Source organism: Mixophyes fleayi, chromosome 5 (assembly GCF_038048845.1).
Source record: "Mixophyes fleayi isolate aMixFle1 chromosome 5, aMixFle1.hap1, whole genome shotgun sequence".
Lineage (NCBI taxonomy): Eukaryota > Metazoa > Chordata > Amphibia > Anura > Limnodynastidae > Mixophyes > Mixophyes fleayi.
Window position 1 is genome coordinate 85,335,540 of NC_134406.1, and position 16,948 is coordinate 85,352,487.

General features: G+C 36.7%; 1 protein-coding gene across 2 annotated transcripts in view; it reads right to left on the minus strand.

The window, feature by feature from the left end:
- Positions 1–16,948, minus strand: part of CNTNAP2 (contactin associated protein 2) — a 1,405,747-nt gene that overhangs the window by 438,308 nt on the left and 950,491 nt on the right. For both annotated transcript variants that reach the window (XM_075212518.1, XM_075212517.1), the window contains exon 11: positions 10,265–10,371. In XM_075212518.1, the coding sequence (XP_075068619.1) occupies positions 10,265–10,371 (107 nt within the window). The remainder of the gene's footprint in view (positions 1–10,264; positions 10,372–16,948) is intronic.

Sequence of the window (16,948 nt, forward strand, 5' to 3'; positions counted from 1 at the left end):
GCAATTACAAACAGGAAAGTTTCTAAAAGCGCGTTGATCAGGGATTGGATTTTGTAGGGGTTTCTGGGGAACTGGAACCTCACCTCCACTAAGTGTGCCCCTGGTAGAAGTACTTTGAAAAGCCATAGAAAAACGTGGCCTGGAGCAAGAAATAAAAATCATGACTGTGCAAGTATCGGCCAAAAAAGCACTATGCTGCCATGTTACCATGGATAATCAAACTCTTCTGATTCCTACTTTGAAGTAGCATATTCTATACATTTCTACACTGGTTGTAAGTACTGATGCTTAAAAATAACTCATGTTAAGCTGCACTGAATAAATGTAAACGAAAGAGAGAAGACATATTCACAGTAGAAGAGAAGGGTGAATCTTTTGATTCTAAAATTTGGATGAATTTCAGCAATTTGCAAATCAGTTCATGAATCAGTCCAGATTTTCCCTAAACACACAGAATAATTTATGTTCCACAGATAATCAGGGCAATTACAGAGCAGTGAATGTAAAGAAGCCAATCGGCAAGAATAAAAAAAAGTCACATATTTATCCAAGAGCTTAATTCTCTCTAGCGCTCATTCGTCAAGGAATTTTCTATGGGAGAACGTCTGTGAATGCTACTAGTTGTGCCTTGATTTGTCACTTATCATTGGCCTTGATGCTATTCTTCATCTTTACATTTGTTTTGTGTACACTTGATACATTGACATCCTATTTATTTAGCCCTACAATAACTCAGAATTCAGAGTCCAATATATTTGTGTACATTTTTTTTCATTGCACAAAATGCCCATATATTCACCTTGTTCCGCACCCCAATAAATACAACACCCAATGTTTCTTTACTTGCCATTATCTCAATAGTTCTTCTAATACCCAGACAATACTTCCTATGCTATCTCAATGCATTTGTTTTTTTAGATGTCACAAACTGGTGCAAAAAAAAAAAAGTCAATCTACTTGTCATCAGTGCAATCAGCTATCTTAATAGGATATATTATATCCACGTAATAAATTGACTTCTCAACAATAAATTAACATCTCAATAAAAGTAAAAGCAATATAATGGGTGGCAAACATTTGCCAGATGTGAACAATGCAAAGTAATCCATATTTTCATATTCTGGTGACATAGTCTCACAAAGGAAAGGACATTAGACAACCATATCTAGAACGTGTTGCAAAGTTGCATCAAGCGTTAATGATGAAGACTAAACAGTCATGCAACTAGATGCAATTGCACTTCAGCAGGTACATTAAAAGCAAAAAAGCATAGATAAAAAAAAAATATTCTGTGTAGTAAAATTTTATTTATCACAGACTAAGTGAAAGCAATAACACAAACCAAGCAATCCCACATTTGCTAGTTCTCTATCACCTACAACCTTACAAACAGGCACCAGGAAAGTTCCCAATTCAAGAAATAAAAGCCACACGTTATGCAAATGCTTTTGCAAACTGAGTGTCATGTATAACATGGCGATTTTCAGGTGCATAGTTTGTTTACGGAAGGTCAGTCAAGGGCACCAGGGAACAAAGATTGGAACATCAGTCTTGAAAAATAAATTACTAATGTCCCAGATAAGTAAATAAATTATGATTTTGACAATATTACTCTGGTAATACCAGGAGGAGGGGTCCAGTAGTAATCAGCATTAGGCCAGTACTCTCTAGCTGCGGGGGAGTGATAATTTTTTTGGGCCTCAAACCCCAAGAGCAGGCCTGGAAAACCTGTGACTCTCCGGGTTTTTTGAAGCTATAAGCTCCAGCATGCTTTGCCAATGGATGGGCAGTCAATTGCTGGCAGGGCATGCTAGGATTTGTAGTTCACAACATCTGAGAGCCACAAGTTGGCAAGGCCTGTCCTAGAAGATCGGACCCATTGCTGAATCAGCTGGGCTCGGGAGTGGAAGGGAGGGGATTTATATTTCTATTTCTTATTTATTTATTTTAACACTTTCTGAGAGGCAAGCTCACATAGCATACTGTTTGAACTATCTTGCAGGTCAGACACACAATATTTTTTATTATTAACAATGATTAATACATGAGAGAATTCCTATCCCAGCAAGGTCTGCAAACCTTGTAGTTTTCATTCATGTTATTTGATGTGCATTATTGCCTTTTATCGTCATCATCATCATAATCATCTTTATTAACTCACACAGTTTACAAGCCACACATTAAAGTGCAGGAAAACCTGCAGTTTAGTGAATTTCCCCCGCAGTCTGCAATGTACATCTACTGCTATAATTCCCACAATAAAGTACAGGAAGCTGCTAGCATTTTCTATCGAAAGTCAAAAACAAACCCAGAAATAAAAAAGACAATTGAAAACAGTGTTTAGCAGTGAGTATATTATTTCACTTAGCAAATATATGTGGGTTTATTAGGCATGGCAAATACATTTGTTACAGAAATGGTGTTTGTAAAAAAAAATCCATCTCTATCAAAGTGGAAGGGTAAGCAAAAGTTAAATGTCTTAATCAGAAGGTGCTACCACTAAAAGGAGAGAAATATATATTGTGACAATGTAGAGGCTGACACAATGATATTGATATATTTCAAATATGTCATAACTCCTTGGAAAGTGTGTTTTAGATCTTTCCTTCTAATGTGTCTTTCTCAGCACCATTTAAAGGGCCCTAGAGGTGGATTGGAAGCAATATATGGGAAGGCCCTCAATGCAAGTTTTGGGCTTAGCTAGCATGTTCCACCTGGCTTTAGCATTTACATGGGTGTGGCTGCAAAGTTTCCTATATGGATCAGGTTGCAAAATTGTTGTTTCGTTTGACATTCCAGCAAAAAATCTAGCAAGTCCTGGTATAATAAATTACCCTGGTGTATAATTTATAGCTCACGCACTCAAAGTTTATTTTACTGTTTTTGCCGCTCAAGTTTCCTGGGACCCCTGCTCTTTTTGTGGGGGCTCTACTGAGCACGTGCTTTCACTGTGCATGTGTGGGTCAGGAGTGGCCTCACCTCAGCTCTTTGGAGAGTAAATTGGAGGCCTCAGCCAGGGTGTATAATATATAACATTAAAGTGATACTTATTGATGTATATACCCATATAAAGAATTCCTGTATAATTGGTCAGTACTGATGTCCTTGCTTATAATCATGGAGTTATGAGATCATCACTTTAGCGTTCCCTAGAAAAACATGTGCATTCTAAGTAACATACCTCAACTGTAAACTATTGCAAAATACTAGAAGCCATGTTAGATTTTCATGACCTTTATATAGTCATAAAACCTCTGTGGTTCCTAATATCCTTATAATTTATAGTACGGATACATTATTCTGCATGCTTTCTCTATTAGGAAAACTGGGAATAGCGAGAGGTTTAACACTTTAGCTGCATGTATGGTCAGGATGGATTCTAGACAGCTAAAGGGTAACATTTCTCTTACTGAAGATATACAGAGATTTCAAGATTATTTCACTGCTGTGTGAAATGCATTTTATAAAATGATCTTCAAACCTACTGTGTGGTTTCTACTTCTGTTCAGCTTTCTATGGAAAGTGCAATTGAGTAAGTACATCAATTTCTATATCAATTTGTATAAGGACTTCAGTAACAGTGTAGAAGGTTTGCTACTAACCAGCTATGACAATTGGAAACAGAATAAACGGAAAAAAAAATTCAGTTAGATTTACAGTAACTGGTGACTGAAGTTCGGTGAGCAGATCCCAATATATTTGTTGAGATAGATGAGTTGAGATACATTAGACCCTATTCGTAGTAACAAATAAGCTTTTAGAAAAAGCTACAGAACTGCATTTATATCGCTAACACTTGGCGTAATTTATTTGGATGTTCTGCACATAAAGTATATAAATGCTTAAAACATGAACAAACTGATATTGAGTGTTACCAATCATTATTGCAAACCCCACATCTAAAAAGAAAGTTAATAGTTAACAGGTGTCTTTAAAACAAATATTCCCATTATGATTTTTCCAGATACCATATATTATGCTATTATGATTTTTAAATCTCTTATTTGGAACAGTAGCTCTGTGAACAATAATTGGCTGATGAGTGCTCACATATCTATACATACACAAATGAATAGAAAAAATAAATAAATCATTATTGTATTATTTTGCAATTAAACAATAAAAAGTTTTAAATTATAAGAAAAAATATACTATTTTGATATGTGCATGTTTTTATATTTTAAACATTCAGTAAAAACAAATAAGAATAAGTTATATTGTATAATGAACTAAAATTATGGCATATAGTCAGATGAATATGAAAACACCTACACATCTCTTATGTTTTGTGACACGGAAATGTGTTCCAACACATTAATTGGGAACTGCTCCTCTATGTACTAGTTACATTAATTATGCAGGAATGCTCGGCTACATAATTTCATGTACAGCTTCAGCCTACTCTAAGCCCCAAACCTACTATAGTTCCTTTGTTCAACCATTAAAATAATTTCAGGTGTGAGAGTGATAGTATAGAGCAATTTACTCCAAAATGGTACTGAAAAAAACAAAGAACAGCTTGAGACCCTCTGTGAAAGACACATTTCTTTGTAATTGTGACTGAAATGTTTGCTATACTAAGTAAATACTATTATCTCTTTACAGGTGGAAAGTTGATAACAATTTGTTTTTATAGTCACTCAAACAGAGTCATAGTCTGTTGCCAATTTGTAGGACACTTCATGTAAAACTGTAATTAAGCTGCTTTTAATTGGAAACACCTTCGGGAAGCAATAAAAAGAAGAAGGATTACATTTTAAACCAATGTTGTATATCACTGACAAAATTCTGCAGGTCATTTGTCTCCCAATGACCTATGTTTTTGTAATCCAATAGCTTTATTCTACTGTTAGATGGAAGACAGAACAAGAGATTTTAAATCCTCTTTGATACCACAGAACAGGTACAGCTGTTATATCGCTGTTTGGTATTATTCTAGGTATCTGAGCTTAATGTTGAGAGAAAATGTACAAGAATACAAGGATTAGCTTTTCTTATTTTAATGATGGTGATTTCCAGAAACTGACAGCAGTCGAAGGCCTATTCCTCATCTGATGGGAATTGACAGGGAGCCAAGGCTTACTCAAATTCCTAATGTCTTGGTAGAGTTAAGCATTTCTATTCATTGAGATATAATATTTACTTGTTAAATAGCCATTCATTCATGCTATTATCATTATTGTTCTGTAGCAGATTTTTAATTAGTAAATTATAGCTTTAATACAATTATTAATGTATCTAAAAAATAAAAAATAAAAAGAACATTGAATCAAGTCGATGTCTACTGGTGGACATAACTTTGTTACAAGTAAATTGTAGGAGACAATGGTAAAACATTGCAAGTGGGTTCAGTAAAAATGTAACACGCAAATCGTTACCACTGGAATCTTTGGTGCAATCCATGTACCACACTGATCTCTATGCACTTAGGCTTTGTAGAAAGTGGAGTACATATACACTGCTGTTCTGTTCCATCTATTGCCTGTAATCTGTTATCTAGCAATCCACATTAACATACTCTGACCATTAGCATAGGGATAAATGATCTCTATTCTTAGCTCAGTTACTGTAATCTTGTTTATTAAGGAGTGAAGGGAATGCAAAACAGAAGTATTAAAGCTTGTGTTGCCAAGCCCAAAGGGGCATATTCAATTAGCCACGTTACTCGTAAAAGTAACGCAGCGTTAAAAGTATTACCATTTTTACGGTAATTCTAACCCGGATTTCAGCCCTGAGCAGCGAGCAGAAAGCCGGCTGTAAAGGTACCGTAATAACGGTAATTACGCGCACTATTACCGTAATACCGTAATAATAGTGCGCAATCCGCGTTACTTTTGACAATTAAATATACCCCAAAGAATGGTAACATTTAAACAAGTGCATTCTCAAAAACATAATATTAATAAGGTAAATTGTAATACATCACTAGTTTAATTTTGGGCAAAAATAAATAATTCTGAAATTCTGAAGTCTGAGCAATTTTTTCTATACACAACAAATGATGTACGTTCTAGGCAGACACAACACAAAGCAGTCGGTGACTGAACATGATCACGGTACATTGTAAACACCTAGACAATGAATTTGAAGTTTAATAATAGCTAAGTACAGAAAGTGAGAATCAGATATTTGGCATACAAAACAAGAGTAATGGTGAAGTAAAACTGGCAGATCCTGAAACGAAGGTCATTGTCAGGAGACTGGGGAGCCCTGGGACATTATAGCATGACTATTAAACATGGTCACTGTAAATTACTACCCTATTTTCAATACAGCTATTCAATAAATTCTAAATTATTTAACATACAGGATAAGAAAATATACTGAAACTCATATGTAGCATGTACAACAAGAGAAATAGTGTGATACTTTGAGGAAAGTCAAAATTACAAATCATGGATATTAACATCAGGAATAAATCTTAATGACTAGTCCAGTTTTGGAAAATTAAAGAGTAAAACCCCTTCTTGCTAGTTACTGCTTCACTAAACCCTTTCTGTTATTCACTGTGGGTCCATCCTCTGAGACCTAAAGTTATCCCCAAAATAATTGCTGTCTATTCATGATATATTGAAGACTGGTGAAAATGATGGAGGTTACCACAATACAGAGGTAGAAAATGTAAACATTGCAGATTAGCACCCGATTGGTTACTGCATCCTGCTAGAAGAAGAACCTGTTAGGAATCAGTGTGCTCTGTTATCGCTGTGTATAGGTCTGGTGGCTATGACGTTTATTACTGTCTGACTACTGATATCTTCTGAGCATGTGTGAAGTTCCCTTCTTACTTTGTGTAATAAAGCTATCGTAATGTGGACAGCCTGTTTAAATACAGTTATATGTGAAATAATCTTACATCTGTGCCCTATCAGTCATTTTGAAAAATTTCATTTCCTTTCAATCATAATCACCTATGATGTTATGTTGATACACTTCTTTATTAATTTTTCTATAGATGTGCAACTTTTATATGTCTACTATTTCCTGAACTACTGCTAGTAAGTATATAGAGGCATGAAAATAGAATATATACAATCAAGTAGATAGGATATATGGAGGACCATAATGTTGCATAAAATATTGCTACTTCTATTATTCTACAATGTTTTTTTTTAATTGGTGTAACAGAATAATTTTTTAACGCAAATGAGAAATGCAGAACTGTGTATAGGTGTTTAATATACATAGTGCATGAGCACTGTGAAATCAATCCAAAGAATGTATTTTTTAAACAGGTGAGCATCTCTGGGTATCATGGATTTGTTACCACTACTCAGTGACCTTCAGGAAAATCTTCAGGTATTTTGTAGTAACACAACACTTGTCATTCTTACAGGGCAACAACTAAGCATTCCTATCGCTGCTGTATTTAAATAATTACTGACATCCAGTCACAGGAGTTCCCAATAGCCTTATAGGAGTCAGAGTGACATAAATGCACTAAAAGCACACTTGCCATCTCCTTCTCTTTTAAAAGGGCAAGTCACTCACTGAGAGCAAGTAAAGCCACTATATGACATTAATATGCCTCAAAGGCTGTGTAGTACTGAGCTGATAAATATACGTAAACAATAATGTGTTCATACCTAGCAAATTATGTCCATCTCATTCTCTTCTATCCTCTGCATCTGATGTGTGAGGGGCTTCAACTATCTATAATGGAGTGAGGAGGTAATGCTCTACTTTTTTAAAAGAGTTGTAGTTAACACTGAACAATATGTTTTACCTGTATGGTTCATATGTGGAAATGTTATTTGTGGGGTGTAGTGACTCTTTAAATTCCCCTGACCCTCTTTCATTTCTTCTTCTTCTTGGTTTGCTTTCTATAGACTAATAACGGTAATAGTTTTAGCGCTGCGGTACTTCGGGGGGAATTGAATTCTCCCCTATATGTCTATGTTAATGCACCCATGCTGTTTATTTGTTAATTTGATTTTTAATTTTTATTTTTATTGCTTTTTCAAAACTTTGTGTTTACATTTTTTTTTAAATACAATTACACTGCTGGTTTTTCTAAATTATGATAAAACCTAAATCATACAGATTAATGAGACTGAATATTAGGGGAACCAACCAGGTCTCAGAATTGCTTTCAACATAAGAAAAATGACAATAAAAAATAATCACTTTTTCATATCATTAATTTCAATGGAGTTTAATATCTCATGTGGGAGGTACACTAACTGCAAGATAATAAATGTTAAGACCACAATTAAATAACTTATGACTTTCTCTCGTTTGCAGAACTAGACTTTACAATGGTTCCTACACACGCTTTGCAATTACAGTAACATTTTGAAAATGTGACAATTTTATAACAAATTAAGGAAAGCCTGTTTTTAGCATTACCCTAAATCCTAGGTTATATATTACTGAACTGAATAATATACCTGAAATAACTGAAGTGTTTGTTTTTGGCTAAATGTTTCAATCAAGCCCCCTTTCACCCCTCTGCAGCAGACTGTGGGTCTGATTCATTAAGGAATGTAAATCCCGATCCGCACTGCACATGCCCAGAAACTGACTATACGCCAGAGAACGCAAGAACATCCAATTAAATTTTGAGCGCAAAGGACATTTGCGACAGCTCACGATTACATGGGCAGAACGGGGAGTGGAATGGGCGTATGCACGTAGTCAATTTACAGTAAGGGCGTGGCAAGCTCGAGCGCACGCACAGTGCCTGATGTAAGCTTTGGGAATCTCTATGGTTTTCTGTGTATGTAGTCATCACTATAAGTAGGCAGTTACACCTGCTCTGCAGCTGGTGTAAATGATATAGATAAAAAACACGTACCTAAGAGATGCTAAGAACTTGATTCGGCTGCATCTGCATAGGTATGACCTCATCATGCCCTTACTGTACACTGACTATGTCCGTTTAACCCTTCCCATAACCATTCCACCCTTTAAGTCATAGGCAGTTGTGAGTGTCATTTGAGCTGGACATGAATTGCATGTAATTGTGTTCTCTGCCGTAAGTCCCAATCTGGCGCATGCACAGAGCTGTGTTGTCCATTTTATCTGTCTATATATATATATATATATATATATATATATTTATTTAGATGTTGAATATAATTTGTAAGCCTTTTTCTAATATCTAACAAACAGTGTGGGCTCCATCTGACATCCATATCTGGCATTGGAGCAGTTCCTGCAAATATGTCCTACCTTCTCCCTGGCATGTGCTGTCATTGGCTGATTTTCTTTAAGCAAACATCAGCAACCAATCAGAGTTTACTTAAGTTAAGAGACTCCTATGAGTTGGAGTCACTGGCAAACAGTGCTGCCCATAACAATGTTTTTCTACTATTTTCCAAACTACAGCACAAAAATTCAGGAGAAATTGTAGGTTGAATTTCAAGGCATTTCTTAGTTTCCCAGGAGCATGTAAAGGTCGAATAGCCCTTTGCCTCTCCAACTGTCCTGGGAAACAACAGCAATTTCTATAGTTTTTATGTCATGTTATAATAGAAGTGTTTAAGGCTATTTCAACTTTTGTGGATTTTTTTAGTTTCATTTGCAAATGTAACCCCTGTCTTGTGTTTAACAGTCTTCTAAATACACTTTTTAGTAATGTGCATATAGCACTTAACCAGTCCTGCAGCTCCTGCCATCATTGGCTGTAGGGAGACCTTTAGGTCTTTGGCCGCCCCCTCTATTGTGTAGCAAGTCTGACAATTGTCACTCCGGTCATATCTGATGACAAAATAACACAGCAAAGGGGTCTGCTGAGGACAGAGGACTGACTACGGCCGAAATTGTAGCTATCCTTTAACATTGTGCATGTGTTTGGATTAAATGCAACAATGCAACAATTGGTGCATATTACTCAACTGGAGAACTTCTCTTTTGAGCGATAATGGATAAGGGGTAATATTTACTGAACTGCGCATTTGAAAAAGTGGAGATGTTGCCTATAGCAACCAATCAGATTCTTGATTTAATTTATTTAGTACATTCTACAAAATGACAGCTAGAATCTGACTGGTTGCTATAGGCAACATCTTCACTATTTCAAACCCACAGTTTAGTAAATATACCCCTAAGTCTTTTAAAGGGTAAAATATACTACCTACAAGTAGGCTTTCTTTTTGCTTTATTTTTGTATAAAATGGAATTCATTCTGCACAGAGTCCCTTTTATTAATGAAGCAAATATCTCCAAAACATGTATGCCTTACAAAGCAATGTTTTATGTCCCTTTAAATAATTAAGCTTAATGATCAATGTCACTATGAACAGAAATACATTTTACTTACAAGTATGACAGGTAGCACCCGTGTACCCAGTTCCCTCACAGCTGCAGGTGATGGTGTCCCACGTTTGGGTGCATTTGCCGCCATGTTCGCAATTGCTGGGGACGCATCTGTTAAAAGAGGTAAATAAAATAATACACAAATTAGTTTTCTGAGTGACCAAATTTCAAGCTGTCTATGCAGTATATCAGAACAAATACCTCTGACAGTTTTTATACACAGTAGTAATTAATCCTCATTAGCACAAACAGATCATAATGAATTGTGACGGAATCCGCCAATTGCACAAAGGTGATGCATAGCAAGACTAATAACAGCCATTTTAATGCATGAAGCATATCAAGACACTGGCTGATGGGCTAGATTAGCTTCTCCAAACTCTAGAACTGGCAGAAACATGAGTACGGACATTACAAAAGAACAAGAGACTTGCTTGTGAAGCTTTACTGCTCAATGGTTGGGCCCTGAACTTGTAACATATCATGCAAGTGTAACCACATAGAGAGATGGCAATGATTTTCAGAGGCTACTTCTCATCAGTAAAAGGGTAATGAGGTGGATGTGTGCCTGCTGGCTTTAACAGAAAATTATCAGCCTCCAAAGCAAAGCATGGGCATTCGACTAAGGTAAAAAGGCATTAAACAGAAAATCTTTTAACAGAACCTGGAATGATTCAATCTCTTATACTTTGTATTTTTTTCCCAGCTCATTCATGCCAGCCGTAGGCACGAATGTCTCGTAGAGAATTAAAGAATGAAAATAACTAAAGCTATGAAGCTTGGGAAAAGCATTCCATGTAAATAAAGGCAGATACAGTAAATAATGGTGGATTATTTCCAAAGTAAAGAATAGTCGCTATTCTATACATTGCATAATATTATCAGTTTAGAAAACAGCAAATTGTTTTATGGGTAGTGTTTGTACAATAATTTGGATTAGCAGCTCCATATGTTGTAGTTAATTACTGTGTCTCCCATATAGATTGCAGTATCGAAGAGAGTCTGATTTACTTGGGAATATATAGTGCATACTGGATTACTCATGCCAAACATACGTAATTCCCCAGCGCGAAACACAGTGGAGTAATTTATAACAAAGATCTAAAATAAATAAAGTATATTCTGTATTGTGGCATCAAACCAAGCATTTATGAACACAGTTCAAAAAGAAAACAATAGTAACAAAACCAGATAATTGGACATCCAAGCACTTCTTAGTTGGATTAGATATACCAGTAGGGGCTGTGGTGTATCACTGGAGTCCATAAATATGTGTTACCAGAATAAAGCCACTAAACACTGGATACTGGTGTATTTAAAACACCAAAAATAACAGCAAAAAATAAAATAACAATCTGGATTACTCTCCTGGAATTTCTGGGAAGTTCTCGAATTTTTAATGCTTGATTCATGTCATCAAGCCCCGCCCCTGCTATGCAATACCGTGAAATGTTGGTACTGCATAGCAAAGAGTGGGGCCAGGGTGATGCAAAGGCCCCCTCCTGTTCTTGTCACCTGACCTCCCCTCCAGGATCTCACAGAGCTGAGGTTTTGGATTTATTTATTTTGATGGTAAAGGTAGCAGAAATAGTTATTACTGGTAACCAGCACATAAGCTACCTCAATACTTCAGTAACCTGTAAGGCAGGGTTTCCCAAACCCAGTCCTCAGGGCTCCCCAACAGTGCAAGTTTTCCAAAACACATGTAACATAATTAGGACCACCTGTGGATCTATTACAATGTGTCAGTCAGTAATGAATACACCTGTGCTCCAGCAAGGAGATATGGAAAACCTGCACTGTTGGGGAGCCCTGAGGACTGGGTTTGGGAAACCCTGCTTTAAGGGCTTAGTACTGTTCATAACCAAAAAAATAGATAACTGCCACTGGGCATTAGCACTGATGCTGTACTGTGCCTCATTACATTTAACCACAGCGTATAGATTGTTATACACAAATATAGCATAGTTGTAAATAAATAGTAATATAATAATAATAATAATAATAATAATAATAATAATAATTATAATAATAATAATTTAGTTTAGGCTGGACTGTAAAATGTGACATAAAAGACTATAAGGTGACTTTAGAAAGTATAAAAAATTACACATCTATCAGTGATTAACTGTGGTCAAAGTGGAAATTTAGAAGTGGTGGTAATGGGAATATAAGTGAATGGAATTTGATAGCAGTGAAAGCAGTAGGAGAAGTGGCGGTATGGCATACCACCGTATCCACCCCCACTTCCACCACTGGTGAGCACTATACATAAATTTAACTGACAGCTTGGAATGGAATTTGTGCCTATTTCCTCATTGAATGGTATTAGTATAACAGTCACGCTTCTTATTTTAATCACTGTACTGCCATGCTATTTACTGGTGACATCCTATGAGTGTCACTAAACAACACACCCATGTTCTGCCCTTTGTCAACCCATTGAATGGTGATTGCAGAGTTAACCATGTGAAATATGTACATGTATATTAAAAATTAGGCTTTTCTGTACTTCAGTGGAACTTCCCTCAGGGACGGAATGGCAAATTTTAGTCTGTGGGGCAATACTCGACTCAGCAACCTATTTAGGAACATTCTAAAGGAAAAAAATGCAGATGGCCCAGTGACCCACCATAAGGTAGCCCACTATGGAACCAGCCCGGGGAACAGATGCTCCCCTCACCCCAGCCCAGCCTGCCCTGTCCTCCCTATCTCTAACGTCTAGAAGCTGGTATCCAGTATTCTAGTATCCAGCAGCTATAATTAGTTTGGCAAAGAACTACACCAGTCCATTTGAACTATCATAACCCAGATTACATAGGCTTCATGATTGATGAACGGGAATTGAACAGTTTTGGTAGTCATGGCCATTAGAGATGGAATGTGAGAGCATGTGAATGGAAAGAAAAATTGGCAAAGATACCTATGCTTGGTTATTAGGAATCACACATATAAGACTTTCACAGATATGGTAAGCCAACATCTAAATACTTGTGCACTATGAAAATTATGCATCTATTAATATAACCGACTGACATTGCATTGTCTGAATAGAATACTGTTTGACTATAAAACAACAAAATCAGCAAAACTAAAAGTAAGGATACCTATATATTTGTAAGAAGATTTCCTAAACAAAGGAATGTTACCGATGGTCACAATCACTTCCACTCCTATTTACAGACCATATTTGTGATATTGATGGCTATACTCTAAAACCTATAATTATAAATAACTTAGTCGCTATATTATATCAGGTGAGAAGGGAATCTTTCTAGCTGTGAACATGGTTCATTCAACTGTCAGACATTTAACATTATAATGTAAATGTTCTTCTATGAATAATTAATATGCTCTGTGACTCTTCACACAGTAAATCAATGTCAATACATTTACTCAGTAACTCTTTTCAAAATGCTTACAATTGAGCTGGCTATATCTACCATATTGGTTTTAAATGTTTGCAGAGTAAAACATGCAAAGGTAGTTTAATTGGCAAACACACAATCAGCCATAGTGCAAAAAATTTTGTGTGCACATTTATAAACGCTGACTTCTTTTCCATAGCTCCATCTTTTGTACTTTGAATCATAAATAGAAATTCTCTTGAAGAAGGCACAGACACAGTTATATTTTGCAGATAATAAGTATTGTGTTAGGGACATTGAGTGATTCCTCGGGCCCTAGTATGGCCACTTCTCCACCATCCCCCAGGTCAAATGTGCAGCCTTGGCAAAAGTCGGAGCTGTGTGCTCAGCCTAGTGGTGTGTGAAAGCGCAGCACCCCCTAGGATGCATGTATAGTGTTAGCAACAGTTGGTGCACAACCTAGATGGTGTGTGACCACGCAGACCAATAGACGGCTATTAGTTTGCAAAGTCACTTTCCCACACACACAATGTGGCTCAGCTCAGCACCATCTGCTCCAGCCATCATTTGGCCCTCGGACTGAGTAATCAAGTAATAATAATAAGAAAAATTAGATCATCTAGGTCAGTGATGGCTAACCTGTGACACTCCAGGTGTTGTGAAACTACAAGCCCCAGCATGCTTTGCCAGCTACCAGCTAGTTATCTACTGGCAAAGCATGCTGGGACTTGTAGTTTCACAACACCTGGAGTGTCACAGGGTAGCCATCACTGATCTAGGTAATAAATACAATAATATAAAAATGTATCATTTTAAATAGCATTGGGAATGGAACATTCTAATGCAGAAGCAACTATAATTTATTTTGTTTTATAAAAATACTAAAACTACTACACAGAAATATGTAAGACTTGCATATAAATACGTATATATATATATATATATATATATATATATATATATATATATATATATATATAAATAGATAGATAGATAGATAGATAGATAAGTGTATCTCTTTTTATGAAATGTAAGTGTGATATCTACTGTTTGTATGTGCATTAAATTTATGTGCTACAATATACTACACCATGTTGGCTTTTATCTGATGTCTTGTGTCCAAGAGCAACAGTGAATATGTGAAGACTTCAGGACTACACGCAGATAAGCCTTAAAGTTTTTATTTCTGGTACGCACATATACCCTTGGATGGATTTTGTGCATATGGTATAAGCACAAGGGTCTATACACTTTTTCCTGCCTTATATGCTTATGATCACCCTGTCTCTGAGTCTGCTAGGAGATTGGGACTATCTTGGACTAAGTATACACGTGTAATATTCTATCTTTTGGTGCGCACAATCCAGCAATTAAAGTATTGCCATTATTTTAACAATACTACACTAATGTGGTGCCCTATTCCTTCTTTTTTATTTTTAGACTTCCGCCAGAATCACCATCTGGTATAATTGGGAATTGGCAGCCGTCTGCACATCGGCAAGTGTTTATAAACTTTGGACTATTTGGACAATTAATCACCATTGAGTTCCACGCCACTGTGTATCTTGGTTATTGTTTGTAATATATATATATATATATATATATATACAAGTTAACCCGTGCATGATATTCATGCATTCTAGTCAAATCAAGCTACTTAAGGTGTTAAAAAGGTTCTTGTCATGCATTTGGGCCTAGCCCAGGCCTCCTCAGGGGAAGAGCGTTACTTCCCAACGCAAGTGCCCTTTTTTAACGTGGTTTTGTCCACATGTCACCACCTCATCATTTTTCTGCATCACCTCATCCTTTATCTTCATCGCCACATCCTTCATCAAGCTACTTAAGGTGTTAAAAACTCCCTACTGTCACCCCCAGCAACCACCAACCACTCCCAACTGTCACTTCTCCTTCAAGAAATATATAGGTCAGTGTATAACTCTGCCCAGCAGGTGGCGGTGCAGCTTGTTTGTTTTTTTTCACACACGCCACTAGGCATTTATATAGTAGATATATATATATATATATATATATATATACCATCTTATTCTCTGACATGGGTGAACCAGAAATGCAATTATTATTTTTTTATGAGCTTACATGGTGCTGGAGTACAACTGTTGCCTGGATTTTTACTGCATAATTAGCTGTGCTTGGAGACGTAGAGCAGAGAGCAAAACCAGCACCAGCAGAGAGAATACTAGTCCTACAACTCCGCCTTTGGGAAAAAAAGATTTTGAAAACCATTTTGATCAGATCTTGGATACTTATTCTCTGTAGTCTTATTATTTCCTACATTCATCTGAAAAACATGTAGACCAGCTTTGGGCCACAAAATATTGATGGGTCTACACTACTTGTATGCTTACTGACCTTTTATTTTCTTTGAAAATGTTAAAAGAAATAAATACATGTAATTAATTTGAAAAAACAAAACAAACATTGATGTTGTTGATATAATAAACCGCCGCAATATATCAATTATAAACAACTAAACCCAAACAATTTAATTGTCTAATTATTGTTTCCAGATCCTGAAAAAAATGTTTCTGTTGTATTTTATTAGTTTTAAATAAAGAAAAATAGGTAATTCACAGGTTCTTGACAAAATTATATATTTATTATTGTTCTTTCCTTTACTGTATTTAGAGCCTCCAACCTGCCCATTGGGGAATAGTGATTTTAACTCCTTTATAAATAAAGTATGTTAATTATGTTATTACGTAATCTCTCTTTGTTTTGCCAATACTACTTTTCATCTATTTCTCCCAATTTCAGTAGAACCACTTGAATTCTATGGGTATAAGCACTAACCCAGGGGTGTGAAAATATTGGTGCAGCAGCTATGGGGCACAGAGGAGGGGGGGACCCTGCCGAGGCCCCGGCACTGCTCTCAGACTGTGGGCTCAGAATAGGGGCCACACTCTGCTGTATTGAGAGCAGAGAGTGAGGTACCTGGGAGGTGAGAATTGCATCGCTATAGGGTCGTAATGCACTGTTTCACCCCAGCTCTAAGCTACATGCAAGAAAAGTGTAAACAAACGTTTCCATACAGGGTCGATGCCAGCTCTGGGGTTGCCCCACAGACATGGTGCGCCCCCCTCAGGTGCTGCACTCCGATCTCTGCTGCATGTTAATTTAGCAGGCAGGAGGTGGGGCAGCATTGTCTGCTCCTCAGAGTGGGAGTGTGGTGCTTGGCATGACACTATAGCCAAGCACCACATTCCCAGCCTCCATGCCTTCACTGCCGTTAGATAGAGCTGCCCCCCTGCCCCCCGGTCCAGCCCGCCCCTGAACTTGATGCATTTCAGGACCTTGCAGTC